Source organism: Myotis yumanensis, unplaced genomic scaffold, assembly GCF_028538775.1.
Source record: "Myotis yumanensis isolate MYYU_CA2020_CCGP unplaced genomic scaffold, mMyoYum1.0.hap1 SCAF_3, whole genome shotgun sequence".
Lineage (NCBI taxonomy): Eukaryota > Metazoa > Chordata > Mammalia > Chiroptera > Vespertilionidae > Myotis > Myotis yumanensis.
The window spans coordinates 160,948,053-160,976,041 of NW_027223754.1; the positions used below are offsets into that span (position 1 = coordinate 160,948,053).

Sequence of the window (27,989 nt, forward strand, 5' to 3'; positions counted from 1 at the left end):
GGAAGGAAGGGAGGAAAGATTTGTCCCTCCTTAAGGAGCAGTTTAATGGAGAGAAAAAGAACCTCAGAAGTATAAGGTCCCACTTCTGCCCTCCCTACTGTGTGCCCTCAGGCAACATCTCACCTTTCTGGGCCTCAGCTTGCCCACTATATATACATATCAGATAGAACACCGACTGCACCGGATTTTATCAAGCTTAAAGGGACAGTGTACCTGAAGATGCGTGGTGGACTTCCACCCAGTGAACACCAAACACAGCCAAGCCTGGTCTCCCTTCTTTATTGATCTCTGACTATATAACAGGGTTCTGGGAGACCGAGGGCAGGGATGAGTCACATGCGTTTCTGCCCTACTTGGGGTGGGGTAGGGGGGACAGGTGGCAGGGTGGCAGGTCTAAGAGACCATGGATATGGACTTCACATGAACAGGGCCCACTGTACAGATGCATGATTGATATTTACGAGAAAGAAGGGCAGTCACCTGGACTTGGGCCTTTCCTGGGACAAGGTGGGGTGAGAGGAACCTGAGGAGAGGAAGGGACAGGGGGCCTGGGGGGCTCTCTTCAGAGGGCATTACAGCAGTACCCTGAGCCCCTCCCCATCTGCCTTCCTCTCACCCCTCCCCACTGTCACAGAGGAGGGGCCTCTTGGTGCCCGCAGCTGGGCCAGTGCTGGAATGGAGAAGGGGAGGGATCCTCTGGTGGTAACACAGTATTACTGAATTATACCTCACCCCCATCATGCACCCTTGACCCTGACCCAGCTGGTCTCTCCTGCCTGTGCTCGTAAGATGCATCCTGAAGGTGCTTTGCTGAGGAGACTCGAAGCACGTTACAGACATTGGTCGGATGGGAGCCTCCAGCCCAGGGGAGAGGAAGGAGGCAAAGGGCTCAGGCATCAGCCAGGGCAAGTTCCATGTCCCAGTCCCAAGCTCTTAAGGACCCCAGGAAAGACCTGCTCTCAGCCCCTGGTCCTCTTCTCCAGTTGCCATGATGAATGGGAGGAGGGAAGAAGTAAGGGGTCGAGCTGGGGATGGGGCTGAAGCAGTGCAGGTCTGGGGTAAAGAGGCTGCCCACCCCCCATTCCCAGGCCCTAAAATGATACCATGCCCTGAAGAAGCCCACTCCCCTCCCCACGCATAGGGCTCTGAAACCCCCCAGCTTTCTCTCCTGTTCCAGCCCCTCCCAGGGTAGGAAAAGGGGACCCAGACCTTCCAGCTAAGATCTGGGGTGGGGGGCTGAGGGAACCCCCAAAATTTATTGCTTAGAAACTTGGAGGCAAAAAGGATGGGGGAGGGTCCAGGGGGCTGGCATCTCTGACCCTCCCCCAAACCCTGGGAAGCCTGCAGGAAGCTCCCCTTCCCCAGACATCCATCTGGCCACGGGGGAGTCCAGAGGCAGGGGGATGGGCACAGTGACCATTGGGAGCCTGAAGTTCCCCAGTCTTGCTGCCAGGAGATTAAAGTATGGCCCAGTGGGTGTCGGGTGGGGAGGGGCCCTTCCCCAACCCCACATTCTCTGGCATTTGGCCTTCGGGTGGGTTGTCTCTTCCTCGACCTTCATGCTCCCTTGGAGCAGATGGGGGAGCTAGTCCCGATGGATGGTGCTGATGACATCTAACACTGGGACTCAATGAGGACCTGGGGAAAGAGGGGAAGTTTCAGTGCTCGGACCTTTGCCTTTATTTCCAGCCTGACTTACCTTCTCCAAGTCCCGCCCAGATCCCCACTCGGTCCCACAAATCATTGTGCAAAAAAATGCCTTGCAGAAGGGTACCCAGCCAAGGTGTGAGCAGGAGCTACAATCGAAGTCGTGCCAACCGCCCTCACAGAGCCTGTGCCCCGGCTGGTTCCTTTTCCCGAGCCCTCACAAAGGTGCTACCTGGATGGCTCTAGCCTTGCTCAGGCCCCACCCTGCTCTGAAGAGCTACCTGCTTTCCAAATGCAGGGACTGGGACAGAAGAGCTGGGAGGATTTCCTGGCTTCACATTCACGCCCTGACTCAGTTCTATGTGTTCACTTTCACCACTCTCCTGCCTGGAAGGAGGGAGGGAGAACCTCACATCCATTGAACCCCAGAGATGACTCTTCAAAATGCCATGTTGGACACCCAGCTCTCCCTACTCCCCGCCCAACATCAAGACCCTCCCACTCCACCATGACAGGCTCACCTGGGCCAGCCCCAGGCTAGTCCAGATTCCCATTCTGGTTGTGTTCATCTTGGGCAGGGGAGGGCGGGGCCTCCTCCTCACAGGGGGACAGCTCGTCAATGGACATCTGGTTGGTGATGCCTGCAGAGGGGCATGAAGGAAGCTGAGACCAGACCAAGAAGTAGTTTTCCCCAGAACCAAGGAGCATGTGGAGAAAAGTAAGAGATTCTCATGCATCCTCCTATCTTCAACCCCCGGCCACTTGTGGAGAGCCTCTCGGGCCTTCAGATTGCTAATCACAATCTCAACTCCCACATACAGGAAGAGACTCCCAGCCGGGGCCACCAAGTGACCCTAATCTACAGGAGCACCACCCACAGGCCGCAATGTGCATAAGGCCCCTTGGTTGTGGAATATGGTTGTCCCTGTTCTCTCTCCAGTTCTCATTCTAGAACAGTTCAGGCCAATTATCTGGTCAGTCTTTCCTGTAATCTAACTGTAGTCTGATCAGCTCTATTCCCAACTCGGAGTCAACGGCTGCTCCAGGGGCTTGAGGAAAATGGACCTGCTACTACTCCGTTAGCCACCTCCTCCCACGGCTTCATGCCCACAATGGTACCCACCACTTGCTGCCTGTTCCTTCCATTTCTGCTTGTTCTCCTGAATGTATTTGGTCCAGGTGGAGCGGAAGCTGATCACATCAGGGTTAGGGTCTCCTACTTCCACATCCAGAGAAGGCTGGCGCCACTGAAAACTAGAAGCAGCACCCCCACCCCCCACCAACTTCAGAGGTGGGACCCAGCCCATTCCAGAACCACCTTCACAGCCCTCAGAGGGGAGGGGATGGAAGACCAGCAGGAGGCTTAAGGAGCCTCCTTCTTCTCCTCTTCCCTCTGCTAGGTACCTTCCAAGTCCCTGTCCCCCTCCTCCCAGATTTCACCCTTCCCTCTCCACACCTTCCCTCTTACTAGAAGGAAAATAAAAACAAGATCAGCAAAAAGACAATTAACAGAGCTAATGGAAGAGACAAAAATATGGTGGAGGGAACACAGGTGCAAGCACACGTGTTTGGTCACATGGCCCCATCCTTCCGCCCCTGTGTGTGACACACAGCACAGCGGCTCTCCTGTTTGGAGTAGCCTGCTCCTTCACCACCTCTTCCATGCCTGTGCCTCCTCCCTGGGGGTCCGCCCTCTGTGAGTCTGACTCCCTTCTCCCAGAACCAGGAGGCCGGGTTACCCCAGTCATCCTCACCTGGGCTGGTTTTTAGACTTGGAGTCCTCATCCACCAGGGGCTGGACACTCTTCTCAGCCACGTCGGTCAGCACAGAGAATGTGGGCTCCACAATGAAGTCGATGAAACCTGCAGTGCAGAGGGTAACACCATGGCGATGTCTTACCTGCAGGGCTGGGTAGTGGATGTGGCCAGCATGGCTGTGACCCTTGTCTGCATGTAAAACAGAGTAACCTACGGCTGAAAAGTTCCCAATGAAGGCAGCCTTTGGGATGATGCATTTGTGACCTCAGAGAACTCCTCCCCACCATTGCACGCCCCTGGCCTTCCACCCAGCACCCCATGCCCTAGCACCGCAGGCTTGCCTCTATGGGAAGGATGGCTTTGAGGTTGGGGACGTGGGGAAGTCCTGGCCCAGGCCCCACACAGCATTCTTTCCGCTTTGCAATCCTCTCCTCCCTGCGAGAAAGGACACTCACCAATCTGGGACTGTGCCACGAGAGTGGAAGTGCGGTCACACAGCGGAGAGAAGGGCAGACCCAGCTCTGCCTCCTTGTCGCCCTGGGGAAGAGGACAGGTGGGAAAGCTGGAGCGGACATCTCAGACTACCAGACCCAGGGTGAAGCTGGGGTGGTAGGAGGTTGTTGTGGTAGAAAAGGAATGTCCCCCAGGCACTCAGAGTGGGCTTGGAAGGTATCTAGCAGAGGGAAGAGGAGAAGAAGGAGGCTCCCTAAGCCTCCTGCTGGTATTCCATCCCCTCCACTCTGAGTGCCTGTGACCTGGAAATGAGTGATAGGCAAACGGGATGTACCTCTCATGAACCACTGTTCAGCTCTTAGGACAATGACAGTTTATCCCCCCAGTTTGGGGTCAGGTCAGGAGCTGCAGGTTGCTAAATGAAGGTCTGGAGTGGGAGTATGGAAAACCAAGCGAGAGAAGGCCCATGGGCAGGGGGTGGGCAAGGATGCCATGGTACCTGGCGGAAGAATTCCTCCATGAGAGCCTTGGTCCAGCGGCTGTGAACTGACCACTGCTTGGTCGGATGGCTGATGTCTGCAGCATGGAGCAGTAGAGACAGGGCCTTGGACTTGTCAATCCTGGTCAAGGCAGAGGGTGAGAGAAGGGAGACTGGGCTTTTAGGAAAAGGAAATGTGGACCATTCCTAACTCCCCATCACATGCCCTCTCTCAGGTCCTCTCAGGTAACTTCAAACACTCTCTAAGGGTACACACAAACACAAGCGCAAGCGCACACACACACACACACACACACACACAGAGCAAGCAGCCCAGGCTCTTAGAAGCAGAGGTCTGGGTTCAATCCTCACTACACCTATCACACGCTAGCTGTGTGGCACAGAGCAAGTTACTTAAATTTGCTGTATTTCATTTTCCTCAATCCTAAGCGGAAATAATAGCAGAATCTGCCACATAGAATTGTTCTGAGAATTAAATGGCATGCTATATAAAAGTATTTAGAAAAGTGTCTGGCACATAGTGAGTACTCAGTAGATGTTATCTATAATTATTATTATTATAGTTATTATTTTCTAACAATGATATGCTCTGACACAGCACATTCTCCCACACGTAGGCACACTAACACACACCTTCAGGACACACACATAGTCCGTTCTTACACACATTTAGCAACTCCCACACATTGAGATACTCCCACTTTTAAGCAACAGTGGATGTAATTGTGGCCTTTATTCTGTGTTTTTGTCTTTTACCTCACATGACTCTCTCAGTAGCCTGCTTATAGTAGGAACTGGTGGCAAGCTGTTGAGGAGGGAGGCATATCATTTTCACATTTCACAGATAAGGGAATGAGTCCAGAAGGATTGAATGATTTTCCCAGCATTCCAGAGTAAGTCTGTCCTGAAGCTGAGATGATAATGCCCATCTCAGACTCGCAGCCCAAAGTGCTCTCCAGTATACCAGGTGCCTAGACTGTACCTAAACCCAGGGCCATGTGCACACACATGTCACACACACACACACTCACACACACACACACAGATACACTCAGCTATCTGGAGCCAGGAGAGCTTCTACATCCAGGTAAAGACTTGGCACACCAATCACCCATGTATATGCCCCCCGATTCACACACCCCTTGCTCTGGCCTAGCCCCGGCCACACCCCACCAGATGCCACCTCTCCAGCTGCTGCAAGGCTGTCTTCATGGACTTCACTTGCTGGAAATGGCAAGACATGTCTGTGGCCAAGACCATCTCGATGACCAGGGCCCGCAGCTCCCTGAAATGAACAGAACCAGAAGAGCAATTAGCCCCACAGCACTGGTGGCAGGAGGTCCAGGTAGTAGAGAGAGAGGGTTGGGTGAGGGGGTCTTGTAGGGATGCCCACTCCTGGCTTCTGCTCACACAAACTCATCCTTGGTGAGGTTGATGAAAATGTTCATCTCGTCGTCCTGCATCATTCGGAAGACAGAGCTGATGTGGTGATTCTCCAGCACTGAGCGGTCATTGTACAGGATGGCACATTCTGACCTGCAAAGCCAAAGGTCATCATGGTCAGCCCCCTGTTAAATGGAAATTCTGGCAACCTCCCCACTTCCATTCGGCCCCTCCTGCCCTGCCACACCCCGCCCCTCACTTAGTCTGGATGTGGAAGCTGTTGGTAGTGCCTGTGTGCTCATAGTCATGGATGGCTGCTGCAAAGATGATGGCCAAGACTTCAATCTCTGACAGGCAGTGCTGGGAGAAAGAGACAGAGGATGGGAGGGGGCCAACCCTCTCTGAGTCACTGCCCCCAAATCTCCACATACAGGCTAGACCGCTCACACCACCCTTCCATTCTTCAAGGCCAGCTGTTGGGCTAATGCAGCCAGGTTTCTCCGCTCCTGGAATGACCAAAGACCTTCCTCCATTCCCACCTGCAACATTCCCACTGCATCCCAGCACACATCCCGTGAAATTATGGTGCACCCGGGAATTCTGTAGAGTAAGTCCGATTTGACTCTGAAAACTGTGATGCCAAAGGAGGAACCAAAGAGAGAAGGAGGGAAATGGGAGTATACACCCCAGTTATGCAGTCATAAAGCCCTAAGTCGCAGCAGAGTGATCTCCAGGGCACCTACCACCATCCCTGTGCGGAGCAAGAAGCAGTGGACTGTCTGAGTAACGTCAGCTGCGTGGATCTGGTTGTGGTAAGGGTTCTTGTATTTCCCATAGCCTGTCTCCAAAGCATCCAGGAAAGTCATCAAAAACACAGTGGGAATCTGCAGCAGGAGGGAGGAAATAGAGCTGCGTGGAGGATCCGCAGGAATGGCAGGAGGCCCAGGTCTGAGATCAGCAATGCCATTTTTCTGTAGAAGGCAGTGTGGCACAGGGAGAGCACTGGCTCAGCAGTCAGGTGAACCAAGGCTCACATCCTGGCTCTACCACCTGCTGGCTACGCGACCTTGGGCAAGTCACATGCCTCTCTGTGCCTCAGAGACTTAATTGCGGAATGAAGATACCACCTCCCCCCTTGAATTTAATGAGATAAGTACAAGGCACTTAGGAAGTGCTCTCTAAAGAGTAACTACAATTATTATTATTTCCCTGGAGATTTTTTTTTAAAAGGAAAGAGAGTTTCCCTCCTACCTTTCAACCACCCACCCCAACCCAATCCAATACCATGCATAAGGGCTCAGAAGCAGGGTAAACGATAGGATGATGTAGAGAGGACCCTTCCAGCCAGATGTAGGTTACCCCCTCCTCTGAAAGCCTCCCCCCACCCAGACACACACAAGCTAATCAATTCCGTCTCTGTCCAGCATATGCCTTTGGGGTATGCCTGCCTCCTTCAAAGGCTCAAGGCTCCTTGAGGGTAGGGCTGGTGTCTGCACCTGTCCCTGGATCGCCCGAGGCAAGGAGGAGAGCAAGGTTCAGGACCTGAGGAAGCTTCTGTAGAGATGAGTGAAAGTGACTAGACACAGAGGATGTGCCACTCATCAATCAGACCCTAATGTCTCCCACCCCCACCCCTGGAGGGCTGTGTCCCAAATTTAGGGAATTTTAAAGGGCTGTTTCCATGACAACTGCCCTTACTGTTTCATTGCCATGGTGTCCCTGGAGAAAAGGGAAGGGAAAGAGGGAAGGGAAGGGACAGGAAGGGAAAGAAGGAAGGGAAGGGAAGAGAAGGGGGAGGGGGAGGGGGAGGGGGGAGGGGAGGGGGAGGGAAGGGGGAGGGAAGAGTAAGGGGAGGGGGATGGAGGGGAGGGGGAGGAAAGGGGGAGGAGAGGGGGATGGAGGGGAGGGGGAGGAAAGGGGGAGGAGAGGGGGATGGAGGGGAGGGGGAGGAAAGGGGGAGGGGGAGGGGAGGGAAGAAGGGGGAAGGGGAGGGGGAAGGGAAGGGGGAGGGGGAGAAGGAAAGGGAAAGGGGGAGGAAAGGAGGAGGGGGAAGGAAAGGGGGAGGGGGGAGGGGAAGGGAAGGGGAAGAGAAGAGAAGGAGAATGGGGAGGGGAGGAGAAGGGGAAGGGAAGAGGAAGGGGAAGGGGGAGGGGAAGGGGGAGGGGGAGGGGGAGGGGGAGGGGGAGGAGGAGGAGGAGGGGGAAGGGAAGGGGGAGGGGGAGAGGGAAAGGGAAAGGGGGAGGGGAGAGGGGAAGGGAAGGAGCAGAGGAGGGCTGGGTGTCCAGGAAGGGAATGTGGAGTTTGAGAAGGATAGCTCCAACTGGGGGCTCTACCATGAGTGAACACTAAAGCAATAAGCACTCCCCTCTCTCAGGTTAGGACTGGGGTTGGGCCAATCCTAACCTGATGCAATTACTCTTAGGGTCCCCCCAGAACCAGTCCTTCCAGGTAAGGAAGCAGAGTTTAAAGGAAGCTGATGCCTGGAATATGCCCAAGAACCAGTTTGAAGAAACATGAGCTGGGAAAAGCCTGGAGAAAAAGAGGACCCTGCTACTCTCCGGGCAGGATCAAAGGGAAGAAAATAAAACTAAGAAGGACAGGCCTCAGGAAGGCACTGAACAAAATCCCACCCGAGCACCTCGGGAAAGGTCTGGAAGCCCTTTGGGAGCCCTTGTAAAGGGCGGAGTGGGGCGGAGGAAGGCAGACATGCACAGCGGTCCGGTGGTCCTTACGGTGAAATGGGGCACAGGATGGCAGGATGACCTTTCAAAGTCCTCTGGAGGGGCCCTTCAACCACACTCCTTCCACCCACTCCCACCCCGACATGGGTCCCTCAGAACACATGGTTTCCTTTGCGCTAACATCTATTGCCCACCCACCCCCCCCAAGTCCCTACTGCGACTCTTCAACACCCCTCGCCCTCTACTTCCAACTGTGGTTTTCCACGTGGAAATGTTTTTTTCCAGCCTCTATTCCCAAAAGACATTCCCTCCTGGCACAGGATCTGGAGAGGACTTTAATCCTATATTCTTCTTGGCCGGCCAAGCTGAGGAGCAAATGGAGTTCACACACCCTCCCTCCCCTCACACAGTCCTACCCAGCACTGCCAAGAGCTGATCCTCTCCATAAAATTCCTTGGACAGAGACTAGCACTAGGTGGGAGAGCCGGGTGGCCGTGGCCAATTTTATCCCCTCCCCCTGCCCCCAAGCACATGGAGAGACTCTAGTCCCCAAGGACTGACAGCATCTGGTCTTGAGGCCTCTGGTGTCCACAGGCAGGAGGCAGGACAGCTGAAAGGAGGAGGTGAACGGCGAACCAGCCTGGAGAGGTCAAGTTAGAGGGAAAGAAAGCAAAGGGGAGAGAACAGAATCCTGGGCTAGACAGTTACAGACCTAGAATCTTAGCCTAGGGCGCAAAATAAGGTCAGAGGCTGGGACTGCAGCAAGGGAAAGAAAGGCTGGACTGGAGTGGGCAGGAGGAGGCTCCCCTGATGGTGGGACTAAGTGAGAGATCCTATGGAATCTACTGGTTGGGAATCTCCTAGAACAGGAGTAATGGGAGTGGAGAATCATGCCCAAAGGCGGGGATAGGATATGACCCAACCTTAAATCGGCTGATGAGGTTATGCCGCGTCAGCAACTCAAATGCAATGGTCCTCAGAGCGTGGTCATCGGCTGCCCGGTTCAAGGAAAAGACATCAAAGCACCAGAGGTCCAGGTTCTGTGGAGAAGCAACAGACTAGGAGGGAGGCGCCCAGGGGAGCGCCTAGCAGCAGCGGAGAGGACTTGCCCATGGTTACAGAGTCTTGGGAAGCAGTACACAAGGAGGTGGTGAAGTGGCCTTCTTCCTCCTTCCCAGACATCGCTCCGTGTTACACAAAGAGGCAGGAGTTTGCCTCTGGAGCGGGCACACGTTGTTTTGAGGAACATGAGGACAATACTTAAGAGGGAAGGCAAAAATCACCCCCTAAACAGAGGCTGGAAGTCCCAACGACTATTTCCACCTCCTCACCCCGACCTTCTCCTCTTTCCCGGAAACCCAGGATCACCTTGAGACAGTTGAGGACCGCAGTGGAATAGGAGGGGCCCACGGAGGTGTACGTTCTCCGGAACATCCTAGGGGGAAACAGTGAAAAGAGACCCAGGTGTGAAGGTCTGTGGGGTGGGGTTTGATCAGTTGGACATGTGGGGCCTATACCACCGGCGGGGCCTGGAGGACCAGGGTGGCTGGGGACGAGGGGCAGGACTAGAGGCAGAGGGAGGCCGAGCGCGGGCGAGCCTCACCGCTCCACGAAGATCCCAGCCTGCACGGCGTGCACGATGCTACGGAACTTAGGCTTCTCCTCCGCTCGGCGGCCTTTGGCTCGGGTCTGCTGGGTGAAGGTGGAGGCCAGCCAGTCCCGCACCTCGGAAGGCACAGCGTCTGACCGCAGCTCCTGAAGCTCATCCTCTGTGTCCAAGATTTGCCTGAGGCACCAGAGGGCGTCAAAGAGGAAAGACAAGAAGTGCCTCCACAACCCGGGGACCCTGGGCCCAGCCACACCGCACGCCTCAGCAACTCTCGGGCCAGCTCTCTCCCTCCTCCTGCTCTTCTCTCTGTGTCTTTTTATTTCTGTTTCTCTATCTCATGTCCCCAGTCATAAAACCGGTCAACGAATGAGGTCGTGAGCATCCCAGCTCTGGAGATACCACCCGTCAGGGATGCTAGTGACCAGCAGCACTGTCCAGCAGGAATAAGATGCAAGCCACGCATAAGTAACTTTAAGTTTTCCAGTCGCCACATTGAAAATGTAAAAAAAGAAAAACCATGAAATTCATTTTAATGATAAACTGTCTTTAACCTAATACACCCAAAATATTGTCATTTCAATGTGGAACCAATATAACATATACTGATGAGATATTTTACATTCTCTTTTGTAAGTCTTGGAAGTCCAGCATGTATTTTACAAATACATACGCGTCTCAGTTCACAGTTGCCACATTTCAAGTCTCAATGGCCACATGAGGCCAGTGGCTCCCACACTGGGCAGTGCAGGGCCTGAGGGATTCCACACCGGGAGGGAGGCTGGGGCCAGATGAGCTTTAAGGCAACAGTCTTCTTTCCTTTTTGACACCTGTTTGCCTCTGTCTCTACAACTCTGTGTCTGTTTCTCTGCCTCTTTATCTCTGCCAGTATTTCTACCTACAGCTCTTCCTCTCTGCCCATCTCACTCTTCCTTCCTACTCTGACCCCAGCACAGGTCTCTGTCCCCAGCTTCCTCTGACCCCCAGGGTCTGGGCTACTGTGTCTGTCTGGTATCTTCCTCCTCCATGGGTAGGTCTCTCCCTGCCCAGCATCTCCACTGTCACCACTCTCACCGAGTCTCATCTATGTAGACGGCCTCCAGCAGGGACGCTGTGTACTCCAGGTTTTTCTTCAGCTCCTCAATGTTGACCTCCCCATTCTCCAACTGCTTCACCATGTAGCGTAGCCTGGGAAGGGGCGGGGGACACAGACATCCTGCTTGGGCACTGCTACCTTGTCATGCGGGCAGGATACCTTTGGTCTTCCATAAATCATTGATCGTTCTAACAGTAAGACTAATAGCAGCTAATGTTTTTCATCTCAGGCTACTGCCACTGACCGTATTAAATGTATCTACACCCCCACCCCCACCCAGGTGTAATTCCAGGCTTTTCCTGACTCCATTGTCCCCATCCATCTCTGATTTACCTCTTAACACTCCCTTTTAATCAGTGTTTCCTGAACATTCTTGTTCAGACTGCCGGGGCTCAGCAGAATTAGGCAGGTACAAGCTCCTGGGGGGGAAGTTTTTGGGATGGTCTGTTTCATAGTCTGAATAACCAAGCGCTGAAACTGCTTATTTCCCCCATGAGAGAGGGCTCTGGGATCAACAGAGAGCAAAAGAGGACCCAAGATTCTCTCACTGTGTCTCTAGGTCATGATGGGGAGGGAGGTACATGTCCATAGCCTCTCTGTCCCCGGCAGGATGGCAAAGACGCAGAACAAAGAGCAATCTGAGTGCTTTCTCCTGGCCTCACTCCATCCAGGCAGAGCTAATGGATTATGATTCCAGAATCCATCAACCAGGACAAAGCAGGATTAACCCCTGCCTGCCCGGGACAGTACCAGAGAGAACCTCTGGCAAAGGGTGACCCATCCGGTACCACAGCCCTGCAGCAGCTCCCCCAGAGCAAGAGTGGTGGCCAGGGGTCTCACTTACTGAATGTGTTGCCTGAAGGGACAATCTCCCACAGTTTGCACTCACGAATTCTGGGGGTTGGTGATTAACTGGGAGGCTTCTTAGAAGTCTGTTGAGTCCAGCCCAGGCAGTCACAAAGCAAACAATGCTTTCTGCCTTCATGGTGATGTTTAAAAAAAGCAATTAAACTTTCCCCTTTGCTCCTTCCTCCAGCCCTGCCCTGCCAGCCCCACCAAAATGGGGGTGAAATGGTGGCCACCACAATTCCCCACTGAGAGGGGGTTTAGAAACCCAAGGCCACCCTCTGAGTCAGGGAGCAGAAGAGAATGAGTCAGGGACCAGAGGCTGAAATTAGCATCAATTCCCAGGGATGCCGGGGGGAGGAAGAACAATGGCATTCCTGAAGGAAAGCAGCCCTAGAATCCTGGGGTCTCAGCAGCTCTGGAAGAGGGGTGCCCAAAACAGCCAGCCAGCCCCAGGAAGCATCCCTGGCCAACTCTCACCTGGCTGAAGACCTGTCTGCACATGGGGCAGGAGGGAAAGCAGGGAGATGGGAGGTGACACTGCAGCCTCCTGGGGGGGGGGGGGGGGGGGGGCTGCTTCAAATCCCACCTCCAGCCTTTCTGCTGCACCCCCTCCATGTGCAAACAGTGGGTCACTGATAGAGGCGGAGTTCAGTATCAGACCCAGCTGGGAGGTCAGTAGATAGAAACAGAAAAGGCTTTCCAGCTAAAGAGCTAGAAAGGGGGACCTGAGCCAGCATCTCCCAGCGTGCCCCCCAGCCATCGCAGAACAAAAAGGTACACTCTGCCTTTGGGGCCCAGGCTCAAGCCAGGCTTCCCTCTCCTGGCCAGTCCCTATGGCCAGGGGCCCTCAAATCTGGGGACACACAACCTAGGAAGAAAGGCCTCTGGTCCCACCTCCCCCCAGATGCCTGTCCTAGGCCTAATTTTCCACTTTGGTCAGCCCTTTTTACAACCAAATGCTCTGCCCCTAGAGGTCAATGCCCTCCGCCAAAGTTTTTTCCTCCACCCGCCTCTCAAAACACACATCTCAGCGCAGACTCCCAAAGTGAACAGTCAAGCCCACAGGTGCTCATTTGCATGTATTCGCATAATCGCTAACAATGCTGCCAGCTCTACATTTTTAAAAGCGCTTTCTCCTACATTATCTCATTTCATCCTCACAATGGGAGTGGAGGGGGGTGGGGAGGCAGCAATCAAACCTGACTCTGAGCCCTTGGGCAAGTCACTAATTCTTAATTCTTAATCAGTATCTATTAAGATGTGGCCTGTAGACCACTGGCATCAGAACCACCTGGGATACTTATGAAAATTTTAGATTCTAGGTCTCATTACACACCTATCAAACCAGAATAGCTAAGGGTATGGTTCGGGGATCTGCAGTTAGCAAACATTCCAGATGATTCTCATGCACACTCAAGTTTGAGAACTTTATTTTAGAGCCTCAATTCCTTCACCTATAAAATAGTGAGGAGGATAATAAACCACTTGTGAATGGCTGTTAATAAGAGGATTAAATGAAATAATGTATGCAAAAGGCCTGGCATATACTCCGGGTCTTTATAAATGTGACTTGAATCGGAATTAACTGACCAGCATCAGGCTGGCCCTACCCAGCTCATGGCTCACTCCCTTCAAATCCAGCAGCGCCTGACTTCTCTATCCCAAGTCCAGAAGAGAGTCTAGTTTGGATGGCAACTGGTACTTAGGAAGTCCCCTAACAGAGGAAATGGGAGAATGAAAATGGTCATGATCCTCCTTTACAAGTACAACCCTCATTTGAGCCTCACAATCACCTGATGAGGGAGGTTGAGTGACTCGTTCAAGGTCATACAACTTGTTAATCTCAGTCAGGTCAGCAAGCCTACAACCCACACTATTGGAGCTTTAACGGTGCCCCAAACACCAGAGGTGTTGGGCAGAGGGAGTGCAATCTTGTAATTAGATTGGAGAGAGGCTGGAACTGATTCCATCACAGCTTCTTGAATCTCAGTCATCCATCCTTTCTAAAATATATATATATATATATATATATATATATATATATATATATACACACACACACACATACATATATATTATTGATTTCAGAGAGGAAGGGAGAGGGAAAGAGAGAGAGAGAGACATCAATGATGAGAGAGAATCATTGATCGGCTGCCTCCTTGCATGCCTCACACTGGGGATCGAGCCCACAACCTGAGCATGTGCCCTGACCAGAAATCGAACCGTGATCTCCTGGTTCATAGGTCAACGTTCAACCGCTGAGCCACACCAGCCGGGCCAGCCATCCACCCTTCATGAAGTGTTAGTGTCCGGCAACCCCTAGTAGACTGTGAGTGTCTTGATGGCACTGACAGGGACTTGTTTATCCTGGCTGCTGTGTGAAGAGCATACAATATGTGCTCAGTAAACGTTCATTAAATAAATAAATGGGAAAGAAGGCTGATTCATTAGGTGAAGAGCTGTCTGCCAGAACTCACAATTGTGCTCTCTGAGCCGGGTTTCTGTGTAATGGAGAGCCTGGAGAGAAGAGTGAGATCATGGGCTGCCTTTCAACACACCCTCCCTCCAAGCTCCTCTTGCCTCCACCTCTGATCCCGTCCAGGAGTTCCTTAATAGCTCCTGTTGAAATCTGAACCCAACACAATCCAGACACCACCAGCGCAGACTCCCAAAGCGAGAGGGAAAGAAAGGTTAAAGGATATATTTGTCAAATGGGGAGTCCAAGAAGGGGAACCTGGACTCAGGCAGCTGGAAGAATCCAGGTGCTGAACTTCACCTTCCTGAAATTATAGAACCCCCACAGGGCACTTCTGGCCTGGCAGGGGCCTCTCTGATTCTAAAGTCCTTCAGAGTTAAGATCTCCCTTGACCCACCCAAAGTCCTCACCTCACCATTCTTCTATAGGAAATCCTACTCCCACCCCTACATCAGTTTTACTCCCACCCCTCTGATTCAGTCCTCGGAGAATCTGTCAGGAATGAGTCCCTTTCCCTGCAAAACTGGATGCTCAACCCTGTCCAATCCTCATCCAGACCTAAGGAAAACTGGAAGCTTCCCCAACATTCCTTCCACCTCCACCCCTAACTCTGTTTCACCACCACCACTTCTTCTCCTTTACCTTCAGCCCCTGCACCATGGGGAAAGCCTCAGATCCTAACCCTTGGAAGGTCCCAGTGTCTTCCAGCTCTGGGCATCCAGCTGGAAAAGGTTCTAGGCAGTAATAATCATTAAACCCCAAAAGAGCTCAGCTTCCTCAGCCCCCACCAGTTCATTTCTTTGAATTACCATATGGCTGATGATCTGGCGATTTCCAAATATCCCTGCACTACTTCCAGAATCTACATTCCCCAAAAGATCACTGTAAGTAGGGGGCTCAGCACAGGGCAGCCTTAAGCCCAGGGGCTGAGAGTTGTGAGAAGAATCCTATTTTCCTTTTGGGTTCTTAAGACCAGATGAAGAGATGTCAGAGGAATGTGAGGTCCTAAGGATGCTGGGGGTAAGGAAGCAGAGAAAGGAGGGACATTCTACTAAGACACCTGCTGTAGTCAAGAAGAAGTGATAAAAAGGAAGGGGAGGTGGGTAAGGAAAAGTATGAGGTAAAAGGCAAGATGGATGGGGTTAAAGATGGAAGAGAAGTACACCCGCACACAACATATTCATTAAATAAATGTCAAGTCTTAATCGCTCCCCTCCACCAAATTACAACTGGTGGACCCACAGCAACCTGCCATCCTCCTCCCCTCTCCCTTCCTCACCCCGGCGCCTACTGCCTACCGGAAGATGGGGCCCTGGAGGTAGCTCCTCTGCACAGGAACAGGATTTGCCATGGAAATCAAAGTCTCCTACTTCAGGGCATCAATACGCTGCCCCCAGGACCCTGGAGCCCCTGAGGGGAATGGCGCCCTCTTGGGCCCCTAACTTCCTCCTCCAGGTCTCCGAAGAATTGAGTGACTGACCAGAGAGAACTTAGGGGGTTGAGGGGGGAACAGGAGGAGCCTGGCTGGAGGAAGAAGGCAGTGATGAGGCAGAGACCCAGCCCACAGCAACTGGGTGAGAGGCCACGGGAAAAGTTTCACATCTAAAAAGAACTGAAAACAAGAATCTGTTCTCAGAAAAATCCCAGAAAGGACAGAAATAGCACAGGCCAGGCCCTGCTCTGAGGAGGTGGGGCTCCTCTTTGAGGAGAAGGGGTTAGTAGGAGGCTTAAGGGTGAGGGACAGGGACCATCCTGAATCTGTCCTAAGAAGAAGTCTGTAGTAGGAGGGGAAGGGACTCTGCAAGAGCCCCCGAGAGGGGTCGAGACTCGGCGCCCTCCCAGGAGCCTTTTCCAGGAGCCTTTTCCATGGTGGGTTAAAGCTCATCTTGCCCACCTGAAAGAATGGAAGCCAGGCAGGAGGAGGATTAGAAACTGCAGGGGAGGGGCTTGTTGAAGCCAGGGATCAGGGGATCCTTACTCAGTGACCTTCCAACCAGGAGAGAAGCCCCTATCCCCCCGACCCCCCACTCTATCCCCACCCCCACCCCACCCCCAAGCAGTGTATGACAATCAGGAGGACTTGTTCACAGACACCAAGAGGTTGGGCAAGTTACATTAACACTCCCAGCCCCAGGTTTTTCATCTGTAAAACAGGGATTGGGGGATAACTGAGTTAACTGGAAGAGAAGAGAAGTGATGGGATGGCCAAAGAGAGACCCCTTCTTCCTTCCCCAGGCTCTCTTTGCTCTTGCTCAGGTTGGGAAGAAAACCTGGCCTCCGGGGCGAAGTGGATGTTAGCACACAGCCCCAGCCCGCCTCCGGGTGGGCTGAGAGATGACATCACCAATATAAGTGCATTGGGCTACGATTGGTCAGCTGCGGGGCTGGGCGGGGCTAAGGATGAAAGCCGGGAGTGAAGCCCAACACATCCAAGGAAGAGAGTTCTGCGCTACTACAATTTCCTTAATCTAGGGTCCATGTGGAAATGAGGATAGGGGACCGGTGGGGATGAGTATGACAGGAAAAGGGGAAAAGAGAAGAAACAGGCCAAGCGCCAGGATTTTATGACAGGAAGTCTTCTCCCTCCCTCCCCCCAACCCCCAAACGCAGGGAGAAATTAAAATACCTTGTCACTGTGCCAAAGCCTTGAAAGATTATAAACAAATGAAGTTTGGGAACCTGCTGTTTCTCAGCTCCACTGAGTAATGGGACAAGTAAAAGTGGGATTCAACAGCAAGGGGAGGAATAGAGGTTAAATATCTACAAGTTGTTTTCCAGTGAACTCCCGGGAACTATGAGGCAGGGCTGCTTCCGAGTTGGGAAAAATTTAAACCCACACTCTGTGCGTCCATCTCATTCCTCTGTGCCCCCCCCCACCCCCCCACCCCCCCACCCCCCACCCCCCCCACACACACACACACTGGTTAGTGTTTTTAAAAAGAAAGGACTAGACCCAGAGTCCAAGACCCAGAACTGCCACCCAGGAGATGAGGGACAGTCACCTGGCCTACTCTGTGGCCATGCTTGCTTGGAGGGATAGGACGGAGGTGGGAGTGGGGGCAGCTGCACACAGCCTGGTACAGCACAAACACCAAGCCAGGCAGCTCCCTGCCCTCCCCTCACTCCAGGCCTTCACCCCAGGCTCTGTTGCCCTAACCAAGTAGGCACTAACCTCAACCCTCCTACTGGAAGTAGAGATTTGTTAGACTAGAAAAGCTTTGGAGAGGATACCCACCCCTCTGCTCTCTTGCCCAGTAGAACCAAAGCTGGTTGGACAAATGACTGTTTACCGCTCACCCCCACAGACATACGTGCTGTATTACTCAACCCAGATTGTTTATTATTATTACTATTATTATTATAACTGTTCTATTATAACAGTTATTACTATAACTGTTCCTAATAAAGAAAGATATCAGTAAACCACCATCCCTTCCTGGTGGAAAAAAATCACACATATCCACTCACCCACATATATACACACACGCCACATTCTACCTCTGCCCAAGCTAAGGAAACTGTCCCCTGGGTGGCAGGCAGGGCATATCTATAACAACTCCAACCAACAGTCCAGCATGGATTTTCCTTTAGCCCTTAAATTTAGTTTTAAAATAACAAGGAGCCCAACGACCATGCCTCCTTCCTGGCCCACCCCCACCTGCACTGAAGGATTGGACTTGGGATGGGATGAACAAAGGATAGGAGATACTGCCTCTGGTCAGAGAAGAGGGGTCTAAGGGAGGGGTGGGGAGAGGGAGAGGAAAGGAGGTAGGGTTGGAGGGTTATTGAGGAAGAGATTAACTGGCTCCAAGGCTCCAAAGTCTCAAAAATTAAAAAAATGAAGGAAATTATCTAAATCCAATAGGAAGAGGACATGAATTAAAATCAAGCCCTAGACAGTTTGGCTCACTGGATAGAGCATCGGCCTGGGGACTGAGGGGTCCCAAGTTCGATTCCAGTCAAGGGCATGTACCTTGGTTGTGGGCACATTCCCCCGTAGGAGGTGTGCAGGAGGCAGCTGGTCAATGCTTCTCTCTCATCGATGTTTCTAACTCTCTATCCCTCTCCCTTCCTCTCTGTAAAAAAATCAATAAAATATATTTTTAAAAAAATAAAAATAAAATCAAGAACCTTCTGCCTAGACTTTATCACTGTGTGTGACCTTGGGCAAGATACTGTGAGCTCCAGCTTCCTTGTCTGTATAATGGGTAAACAATACACGCTTCACAGAATTCTCACAAGGATCAAATGAGCCCACAGAAGAGCACCTTGGGAACTATAAAGTGATGCATGAAGCAAAAGATTATTTAATCCAATCCTTTATTTCATTAGTTCGGCAAATGTTTAGTAAGAGTCCTCCATGAACAAAGTCCCCTAGGCCCCCTGATGTGGAAAAGCCTGCTCCCACCACTCCCGACGTCTGGGACTTCCCCCCGACTCCTTACTCCTGACAAAGGGGTCAGGAGGCAGTGGAAGCAGAAGCCGGAGAATATATGGAACATGGAGCTCCAGAAGCCAAGAACAGCATATCTCTACCTATCCAAGCACTGGTGCTCCCCTCACCCCTGGCTTCCCATTGCTATATGAGCAGCCTGGCTCTTGCAGCTGGCTGGGCACAGTGGCGGGGGTGGCTCTAGAGATAAAAATAGCCCCCCTAGTGGCAGAGCTGGGGTGCCATCCTGGGAGGTAGCAGGTGGCAGGTTGACATGGCAGCGGTCTCTAAGCACTGGCCAGAGGAGTTGGGTGGAGGGAGGGTGGGGGGAGAATGGGGCAGAGCCTGTGGAAGACTGGGGGTTAGTGGGGAAGGACAGAAACCAGGTGAGTGGAGGGAAAGGAGGGAGAGGAGCAGGAGGTACTAAGGCACAGGGAGGGAAGGAAGAGAGATCAGAAAGGAGCTGTAAAGAGGGTCTGAGAAATACCGAAGAAGAGGGAAAGGAGTCAGCTCACCCCTGCCTGTGTCTGAAGGCGAAGCCCCCTCTGCCTCCTGAACAGAAGCCCTTTCTAACAGGTTTTCCTAGCAACAGCCCAGCACAGCTCAGGTCAGATGGGGAAGGGGGTAATCTAAGCAGCTCGAGCCTTGGTCCAGACCAAAAAAGACCCAATATCCTGGCTCCCAGCCCAGCACACAAATGAGTCCCTTCTCCCTCAGTCTTTAGCCCTTGAGTGAGGGAGGAACTGGGAGGGATGGCAAGAGGAAGACAAGTCAGAGAAGGGGCTCCCAAGGCGCAGTCCAGAAGAACTCTTTCTCTGCTTCCGTTGTCCACCCCTCTTCTCCCTCCCTGCACTGTTTAATTCTGCTCATTAACCACCTCCACATGAACCACCCCACCGACCCTCCAAACCACATCCCAACAGATGTTGCCAGCAGATGTCCAGCTTCCAGGGGGCCTAACAGATGTTAAAAGCAGCCTGGGGTGGGAAAGTGAGTTGCAAACTTGGCAAGGGACTGACTGCAGGTGTGACAGGAACAGCACTAAACTGGGGATCAGTGGAATTTGTGTCTGGTCCCAGCCCTGCCCCTCACCTTACCATCTATCGATGGCATCAGCTTCCTCCTCCGTAAACTTTATTGTTCTCAGATGCAGTGCCTGCATTGGAGACACCAGGGAAGTAGGATGCCTGGGTCTCGATTCATCCCGAGTTCAAGTTCATCAACGCTTCCCCCAACTCATCCCCAACCTGGTTCTTAAAGGAGGGGAGTGGCTTTCTTCTTTATCATAGAAAGGTCACATTCTAACCTCCATGAACTTTCCAGGACGTTCTCCTGAATACCTATCATTAATCCATCTTGCTACAATAAAAATCAAAAGCAAAACAAAACAAAAAACACGGCAAATTTTCTTGACATGTCAAAGAAAAACAGAAAGGAAGAGAACAGGCAGAACAGAAAAGTCTTTGGGGGTGAGTCTGGCACAATTTGATTTATTTTAATTTTTCAGATTGGAATTTCTAAAGCTACTGCTTGGTAGAGAGACAGTCTGGGCTTAGGGAACTTGGCAACACTGTTGGCACGTGAGCTCACTCAGTCCGGGCCCCAAGAAGTTTCCAAACAAAGTGTGCATAGAGGCAAGAACTAGGGAGATGGTGCCAAGTTAGATCCACAAGAGCTGACCTACAAGGGAGCAAGAAAGCTAAGCAACAGGAATGAAAGGAGAAGCTTCTCTAGCCCCCAGGTCCTGCCTGCCAGAGACTCACTAAGCCCCTTCCCAACCTAAATGATACCATCAGCCGCTGGCAGCCTATTCATTCCACTGCAGCCATAATTATTTGCAAATCTGACTACTCATTGCACCTGTGGAATCAACTGACCTGGGAGCCTGGCTGCATCCACAGCACCACCTGAAGCCCCCCTTTCTAGCTCTTCTCCCTGCCCACGCCGCCAGGCCTCCCCCCATATGCCCTGGCCCTTTTCCCACCAAGCCTGTTTCTCCACCAAAACCCCACTCCCATTCCCTCAGTGGACTTTTGCCTGGTCTGGGATGCTGAGGTAAAGGCAACCCTCATCTTTTCTTCCCAGAAAGGGATAAGCTCCATAGATGCAGCAGGCACTGAGGGGAGAGGAGCAGCTGCAGGGCTGGGGGTGGGGGTACTAGAGGGGCAAGAGCACTGGCATTGAATGGATAGCATCTATCTCCCTGCATTGAATGGATAGCATCTGTTTTTTTCCTTTTCCCTTCTCAGTCACCTTTCTTCCCCCTCAGTTCCCACCTTTGCCCACCTCAGCATTCCCAGGATTCTCTCCCACTTCTCTCAGACCATTAAGTCTTCCTCCCTTGGGGGACAATCTCATGATCTAACAACTTCCAGTCTCCCAGTTGTCTCACCTGCACCCCACCTGCTGCCCTGGTTTTGTCCCTCTTTCTCTGCTGCTGTCCTGAAGAGTTAGAAATTCCGTACCTGAGAAAAATCAGCCCCCTGAGATCCAAAGGCAATTACTTGGCTTCCTTCCCGGAGGCGCTGGGAGGATGAGGTCACTGAGAAGGTAAAAGGAAGGCCTTGCAGAATGCAGGGGTTGCAGCTGGACTCCTAAGGTGGCCCCAAAGGGTGCCTGCAGCAAACTTACCCTGCACCATCACCACCAGGTGGGGGAAGCCCCAGGGTTTCTGACTCCTAGCCAAGGTGAGCGAGGAGTAGGAGCACTGAAGGTGAGAGCAAGAGGGTAAGTAAAGGGAACAGGAAGAGAGGAAGTGGGACCAGAGAGAGCGAAAGAGTCCTTGCAGAGAAAGAGGAGCCAAGAAAGATGTGAACAAAGGAGGGAAGGGACAGGGAAAGGATGCAGGAAGAATCAAAGAAGGGGAAAACAGAGGGAGCAGAGAAGTGGGAAGCAAATCCTCAATGATCCCTGCGAGAGGAAAGGCTTCCCGCTCCTCCTTCAAAGTCCGATGGCGGCGGCCAAAAACCAGGGGAGGACGGAAAACAAGCACTCGCTTCGCTGACGTCAGGAGCCCCCTGGGCAGCGGGCAGGTGGAAAGGGTGAGACATCCAGGCCTCTCTCCTCCTGAGTCTCACCTGGCCTTCCAGTCCCATAGCATCTCCAGGCTACTTCACCCCCTACTGGCAAGAGGGATACATGCCACCTCAAACGTGGGATCTCTCTCAGTCTTTCCAACTGGCCTCCTGGGGCTCCTGAGCAGGCGGAGTGATATTTGGGTTCTAAGGGACTTGAGAGATTCTCTAAAATAGGACGTGGCATACCTGGTCATATCACACCCAGGCCTGGGGACTGAGGATAAACGCCAGAGGGGAATTCCTCCAGTGCTCACAGAGCTCTCCAGTGGCCGTCCCTGGGCTCCCCACACACACCATGTCTTCGAACTGCAATTGCTCTACTCACTTCTAGTTTTTCCACGGAAAAGAGATGATAAGGCGTATCATCTCTTTCTTTGGACCTCAGTGACCCACACTCTATCTAGGTCAGCCCTTCCTCAGCCCCAGCCAGCCTTCTAGTCTCTAAGCTCAGACACCTGCCTCGCCTGCTCCAGACTACCATTCATCAACAAGACTCTTCCAAATCATGTCCCTGACACCGGGACTCAAACCTACTAAGTAATTCATATTCCTGCCTCTTGAATCTTTATTTTCTCCCCATCCCAGCCAATGATCACCCATTTATTCTTACTCCCATGCTGAAAGAACTCCAGACTGTATCATTCAGAAGTCACTTTCATATGGATGACAATAAACGAAGAACTGAGATTCAGAGAGACTGTGTGACTTCAAGATCAGGCAGAGTGGAAACATGAACTCCAACTCTAATCTCCCAATATTCCCAATGATCGTCTACAGCCCTGCCTCCCTGATTCCCTTCAGCCACCTATTCTGACCAGGCCTTTGTGGACTTCTTCCTTTGGTCTGAATTGATTTTCCCTGTCTTTGCACCTCCCCTCAGCTTACTGCAGAAATTTTCCACCCTCTACCATCCGGGATGCCTCATTCAGACAAAGCTGATGGGGGGAATAGAGAGATGGAAGCCATCTGATGGGGGCGTGGGTGGGGGGGATATAAACCCAAGGAAGAGAAAGTCCCTTTGCTATGGTTGGAAATAAAGGAGGAAGGGCTGACCCAGGGAGGAAGGCACTAAAAATCGTCTCGCTAAGGCCTGGGAGAAATGATGCTCCTTTTTCTCCAGCAATCCAGGGAGCTCTAGTTTACCCTGCAATCTTCACAACAGCTCCACAGCCATATGCAGAAAAAGGAGGACAGCAGCACAGTTTTCAAAATTGGTAAGAGCCACAGAAGATCACTCATGGGGCACACACAAAATGAGGACGAAAGGTGGGCTAAAACAGTCAGACACCCCGTTCCGTCCCTCAGCTTCCCCCTCCTACCCATTTGATCTCCCCAGGACTGTCAAAAAAATGTGAGTGTCACAAACACATACACAAGATCACACACACGTATTATCCCATTACCTACACACATACTCACATACACTCATACATCTCATTCCTACATAGAACAGTTTCAGGCATTCAGCATACCCTAATTCAGCATACCTTCCCAACATATTTATCATCACACATGCCATTTATGAACATAAAAACAAAGAGACATCGTCACAGAACTCCGGCTCCACAAACTCCCCAGCACGTATATCAACCTTTACCCAGAATCGTATGTAAACATGTCGAGCATTCACAATCATGCGGATACATCTCGTTCACACATCCAAATAACGTCGTTTATGTATCCTCTCTGTAACTCCTTCAGTCCCAGGCTCTGTTCTGAGGCACTCAAACCCCACACCTTTTAAACATCACCTTCTCAAAAAACAACATCCCCCTTTCTTCCACCCCCATTTCCTACTCCCCGCTCTGCACGCAGGAACACACGCACCACAGAATCAGAGTCAGACCTGGGCTTGGTGACATATTCAAAGATAACCATTCGTTCATTTGTTTCTTCTTTTATTTATCGAGTGCCTATGATATTCCAGGTACCACATTAGACTGACGAAACAAGATGGGCAAAAATAATCCCCAACTGGGTCCTTGCTCCAGCTCGCCTTAATGACCTTGAACAGCAGCTTATGACATTGAGCCTAGACCTTGAGAGTCCTGAGTGTGTACCATGTGGAGAAAAAAGAGAAAGGGGTTGTGTCTGTACTATCCCAAAGGAAGAGGAAGGTTCTGTCTGTAAAATTCCAGGATAAACTGAAGCAGAGAGAAGAGAGTGATGCTTGTACTTTCCTGTAACCCCCAAAGGAAAAGATTAAGCAGAAACCAGAGTGGTAGACTTTTACCACTGGGGTGGGAGTATCAAAATGAGGAACAGGTGTATCAAAATGTTGGAGTTGACCCAAATTACAAGCTCCATAGGAGCAGGGCTTGTGTTCATTTTGTCCAGCACTATATCCCCCACATCCAGCACATCACATGGCACACAGGAGAAAATTAATAGTTGTTGAATGAATGAATGAATGAATGAGCTAAGGGTAACAAACAAATCTCTATTCATAGTTTTTCTTGATTCCCAAAAGACATAAAAAAAAAACAACCCTTCTACTCCTACTGACCTTCCCCCTCACTCCTGAAAGCCCTCAGGTCTCAGAGAAGTCAATTCCTTCATCTTAGGATGAGAGATGCTAAAAACCATCCTGGTCAACCCATCATCTCCAGACTGCCTGTCCCAGCCTCTCTCATGTCTCAGCTTGAGTCTGCTTAGTTAGGAACATTTTCCTGCTAGGTAGAGATGAAACCCCACAGTTAGGGACTCTCCAGCTCATATGCTCCAGATTCTGGATTTATCTTTGGCAGCATGCTAGTGTGGGAACAAAATTCCTGGATGCCCTTCCCAGAAAGAAATTGCCCTGCACAATTATATTATATCACATTTTTTAATATATATTTTATTGATTTTTTACAGAGAGGAAGGGAGAGAGATAGAGAGTTAGAAACATCCATGAGAGAGAAACATCGATCAGCTGCCTCCTGCACACCCCTCCCACTGGGTATGTGCCCGCAACCAAGGTACATGCCCTTGACTGGAATCGAACCTGGGACCCTTCAGTCCGCAGGCCGACGCTCTATCCACTGAGTCAAACCGGTCAGGGCTATTATATCGCTTTTTAACCAGGGGCAAAAACATCAGGCCTGGCCTCCCTGAAGAGAGTCTAGATGTCCTAGATTAGAAATTAAAAGAGTATAGGGGGGAAGGGGAGGGCATAATGGATATAGGATATGTTGAGTAGGGGAATCAAAGCCTTTATAGATAGATATAGATAGATATAGATATAGATATAGATATAGATATAGATATAGATATAGATATAGATATATAGATATAGATATACTCCATCTGCTTTCATTTCTATTCAGTACCCAATCCTGAGATAATTATTTTCATCCCCCCCCGCCCCCCACCATTTCCAGACTAAACAATCCCTTCCCACTCAAGCCCATTTGGGAACAGGTGGTGATTGGGGTTGGGGGAAGGGGTGTTCTATTTCCACCTAAAAGAGAGAATGCCTTTTTTGATTAGCCCTCAACCCTGAGAGTTAGAGAGTCTCTCTCTCCTACCCTAGTCCTAAATCCTTTTAGTTCCCTTCATCTGATTGGCAAAGCCTCCCCAATATTCAAACAGGGCCAAATCCAGTCACCCATCAACTTGGGATCTCCCTTGATACCAAGATCTTTCTCTGCTCTGAGGAAGTGAGATTGGGAATCTGTCTTAGTGGTACTTGAGGAGATGGTACTTTTCTGGGTACGTTATTATGCATAAGCTAGTACTCTTAAGGTTGAGATTGCTAAAGTGAGTGAAGACCAGATAATCTAATCAATATAATTAGTGATCCTTGTCCACCACCCTCTCCTGTAAGGACAGGTCAACAAACACACTTTGTGGGGGCAGCGCCTCTGCTCCCTTCTTTCCCCAGGTTTCCATGCCTCCTCTGGGGACCCTCTTCTCTCGCCACTGAGAACTTCTCACATCAGAAGAAATAGCAATTTGCCTCCAGGAAAGACTTTTGGTTAGAAAGGGAGATGGTAAAACCTGCTCTTTTGCAGGACCTGTTACCTGGAATAGAGGCTGGGGAATATATGATGACCACTAGAGCCAAGGGGGAGTCATCCCAGGATACCTTGAATTCTCACATTTATAGACCCTGAGGCCCCTTTTCTGCCTTCAACCACCTCCTTACCTGTTCCTCTTTGGATCTTAGTTACTATTAACAGTTACTAGCACTGTTAGTTTTCTAACAAGAATCAACCAGCGCTCCTCCCAACAAAAATCAATTCAATCTGGTTTTCCATTCTTCATCCCAGAACTCATTCCAAGGCTGCGCTTCAGAGAGCCCGCAAATTGCATTGGCTGGAGGCAGCAAATGGGGTGAACTGCAAAGCACATTTGGATTCCAAGCCTTGTTACCACTATGCCTCAGTTCTCCCTCAGGCCTCTCCAAGCAGCTAGTATATTAATCGGACCCACCACCCAGTAAAAAGGCATCATCTTATTGCCGCAGTTGAAGTATTTTTTAAAACAACACAATCATAAGCATCTAGCCATCTCCTACCTCATCTCTCCCTCTCGGCCAGAGCCCAGAAATGGAAGCTTCAGTGCTCACTATTGAGGATACTGGGGAGGAACTGGGTTTAGGGGCTATGTTACCTGTATTTCCTCGTTAAACATCCACAGCCTCTTTCCTGGGTCCATGGGGGGTCATATTAGGGAGAGGAGCACCTTCCCTTGTTCTCTGCTTAAGAATCAACAGACTGCGGGGGTTACGCACTCACAGCTGACTGGGAGATTGCTGCATGGCTTGTATTTGACCAGACCCTCTCTTTCTCTGAGGAACAGGAAGAAAAGTTCCTCTCCTCCCTTGGGACTTTCCTCATTTATTCCTCACTTATTCCTTCCCACATGCCCTCATCCTGCAACAATGAGAAAAGATGCCTAACTGTGCTTGGAGATCCTAGGGAGACCCAATAGCAACAAACAGGCTTGGACAGTTACCTTGCCCTATCAATCATTCTTCACCTCCCTGCTCCCAGGTAGGATCCCTACCCTCCTCCTCCAGATCCTAGGTAGGGGCTCCACCACTCCTCCAGATCCCAGGAGAAGTGCGGAGTGGGGCTCCAGGCCTCAAGAGAAAGGAGCAGCTCAGGTATGGGGTCCCCCCCCCCCCCCATGTAGGATGCAGGAGGCAGAAGCCACCAATCCCAGCAGAGGTACATATGACCCACAGGTTGGCACTAGAATCCCGGTGCACTGCATCTGCAGCTGTGTGCAATCATTCCACACACGTCCCTGTGACCTCAGACACTCATGCACACACATGTGATGTGTCTCACATCTGCACAACCCTGCACATGGATACGTGTGAGTCAGCCTGGCGCCTCCTGAATGCTGCCGGTCTGCAGCCCTGACACACTGCACCGCACATCCTCTCCGCGCTGCGTGTCACCGGGGGTCCACATCGCTAGCTTTGCAACTCCTAAACCTGCTCTACCCAGCCAGCACATGCCTTGCACATGTGCCTGGCCACTCGTGTCAGAGCAGTGTGTTTCCTTGCACCTGCCAACATGTGTGCCGGAAAACATCCACCAGCCCGACTCCTGCTCCCCCCTCCCCCTTTTTCCAGGCGCCCTGAGATCCCTTCCCCCCACTCCGGGCCGGAGACTCACAGCGACCGAAGCTTGATCCACATCTTCTTGCTGGGGGCTGACTTCAGCTCCAGGGGTGACGGGCAATCCGACTCCAGCATCTCGGGAGGGCTGCAAGGGGACAGCTCCATGCTCAGCCTCTGTCTACGGAACAGAGGGAGGAGACAGCACCGCGGCTCAGCCTCAGCCCCTCACCGGAGGACCCTCACCCCTATCCCAGCCCCTTCCCACCTGCGGCTGGCGTGGACCAGCCAGGCCGGTATCTCTAGGCTCAGCCCAAGCTGGCAGAGCTGCAGTTCCTGCGGCTGCTCCTCTCCCGCTGCCCAGCTCTGGGCTCCGGGTCCCAGCTCTCCGCGCCGCCGCTGCCGCGCGCAGCCAGAGCCGCCTCCTCGGTCTCCCCTCCTCCCCCGGCCGGTTCCCCCGCCCTCTGCTCCTCTCCCT

At 51.7% G+C, this 27,989-nt stretch overlaps 1 protein-coding gene across 4 annotated transcripts; it reads right to left on the minus strand.

The window, feature by feature from the left end:
• Window positions 1–263: 263 nt before the first annotated feature.
• On the minus strand, window positions 264–27,987 carry PDE1B (phosphodiesterase 1B). Of its 4 annotated transcripts, none has more exons than XM_070410064.1 (16): window positions 27,780–27,987; window positions 27,570–27,692; window positions 11,102–11,215; window positions 10,025–10,207; window positions 9,790–9,856; window positions 9,345–9,461; window positions 6,484–6,624; window positions 6,000–6,100; window positions 5,768–5,893; window positions 5,541–5,642; window positions 4,358–4,478; window positions 3,861–3,942; window positions 3,402–3,510; window positions 2,771–2,901; window positions 2,169–2,288; window positions 264–1,638 (listed from the first exon to the last, which is right to left on the minus strand). In XM_070410064.1, the coding sequence occupies exons 2-15, from the start codon at window positions 27,677–27,679 to the stop codon at window positions 2,185–2,187; spliced, it is 1,608 nt and encodes a 535-aa protein (XP_070266165.1). In that variant the 5' UTR covers window positions 27,680–27,692; window positions 27,780–27,987; the 3' UTR covers window positions 264–1,638; window positions 2,169–2,184. The 4 variants fall into 4 exon arrangements, with proteins under 4 accessions (XP_070266165.1, XP_070266166.1, XP_070266168.1 ...); XM_070410065.1 differs by having other exon boundaries at window positions 27,570–27,659; window positions 27,780–27,985; XM_070410067.1 differs by lacking the exons at window positions 27,570–27,692; window positions 27,780–27,987 and adding an exon at window positions 23,555–23,660.
• Between the last annotated feature and the right edge of the window lie 2 nt (window positions 27,988–27,989).